The 777-nt window shown below is 61.5% G+C and overlaps 1 protein-coding gene across 1 annotated transcript in view; it reads left to right on the forward strand.

The window, feature by feature from the left end:
• The window catches only part of naa10 (N-alpha-acetyltransferase 10, NatA catalytic subuni), a 9,843-nt gene extending 9,193 nt beyond the window's left edge, over nucleotides 1-650 (forward strand). The window contains 1 exon segment of the mRNA XM_048619867.1: nucleotides 130-650. Within this exon segment, the coding sequence (XP_048475824.1) occupies nucleotides 130-405 (276 nt within the window). The 3' untranslated portion in view covers nucleotides 406-650.
• Nucleotides 651-777: the final 127 nt, after the last annotated feature.

The raw sequence follows: 777 nt of genomic DNA on the forward strand, positions 1-777 counted from the left end.
TGATCGGGGGCCCCTCTCCTATGGGGAGACAAGGGTGTGGGGGGTGGTGGGGGGGATGGTGAATGAGGAGAATTGGGGTGGGGGGCGCGCCTGGGAGAGTTGTGTGATGTTCTGCGGTTCCACTGAAAGGCCCTCGTGCCTTTATTTCTCCAGTTCAGGAAACAGGCCGACACAAGGGAGAGGCTGAAACCACTGGTGCTGGCGTCGCTGGATCACCGGATCCCGAGCCGGTCGAACCACGTGGCGGATTGCTGCCGGGACGAGAAGTGCCCGTCCGGGCCGGGCTCTGGGCCCAGGCCCGGGGTCGAGGATAGCGGCGACAGCAAAGACGTCAGCGAGGTCAGTGAAGCCACGGAGAGCACAGACGTCAAGGACAGCTCAGAGAACTCCGACTCGGCTTCGTAGACTTCATCTCCCTCACCAACAAACCCTTCCTCCTCCTCCTCCTCCCTGCTTCCGACGTGGGGGGTGCGGGGACTCGCACCGTGTCCCAGAGTTCCTCTCGCGGCCTCAGACCCACCACCTTCCCCACCAGGCCTCGGCACCACCCTATTCGCCATGCAGATGCCTGAAAAATCTTCGTAAAGCAGCCGGGGCCATTCCGCTTCCTGGGCTCCCGGACACACGGAATAAAGAGCATTTGTAACGGAGCCTCTGTTGTGTCTCCTGCGTGGTTCTTGGATACGGTGTGACACTTGTACAGTAGCTGTGTTCTTATAAAAAGCCTCGTCGCTCGGGGAGCGGGCATGGTCAGCGGGTGCCGAGGGAGCAGGCACA

The sequence above is a fragment of the Rhincodon typus genome, chromosome 44 (genome assembly GCF_021869965.1).
Source record: "Rhincodon typus isolate 14 chromosome 44, sRhiTyp1.1, whole genome shotgun sequence".
NCBI lineage: Eukaryota > Metazoa > Chordata > Chondrichthyes > Orectolobiformes > Rhincodontidae > Rhincodon > Rhincodon typus.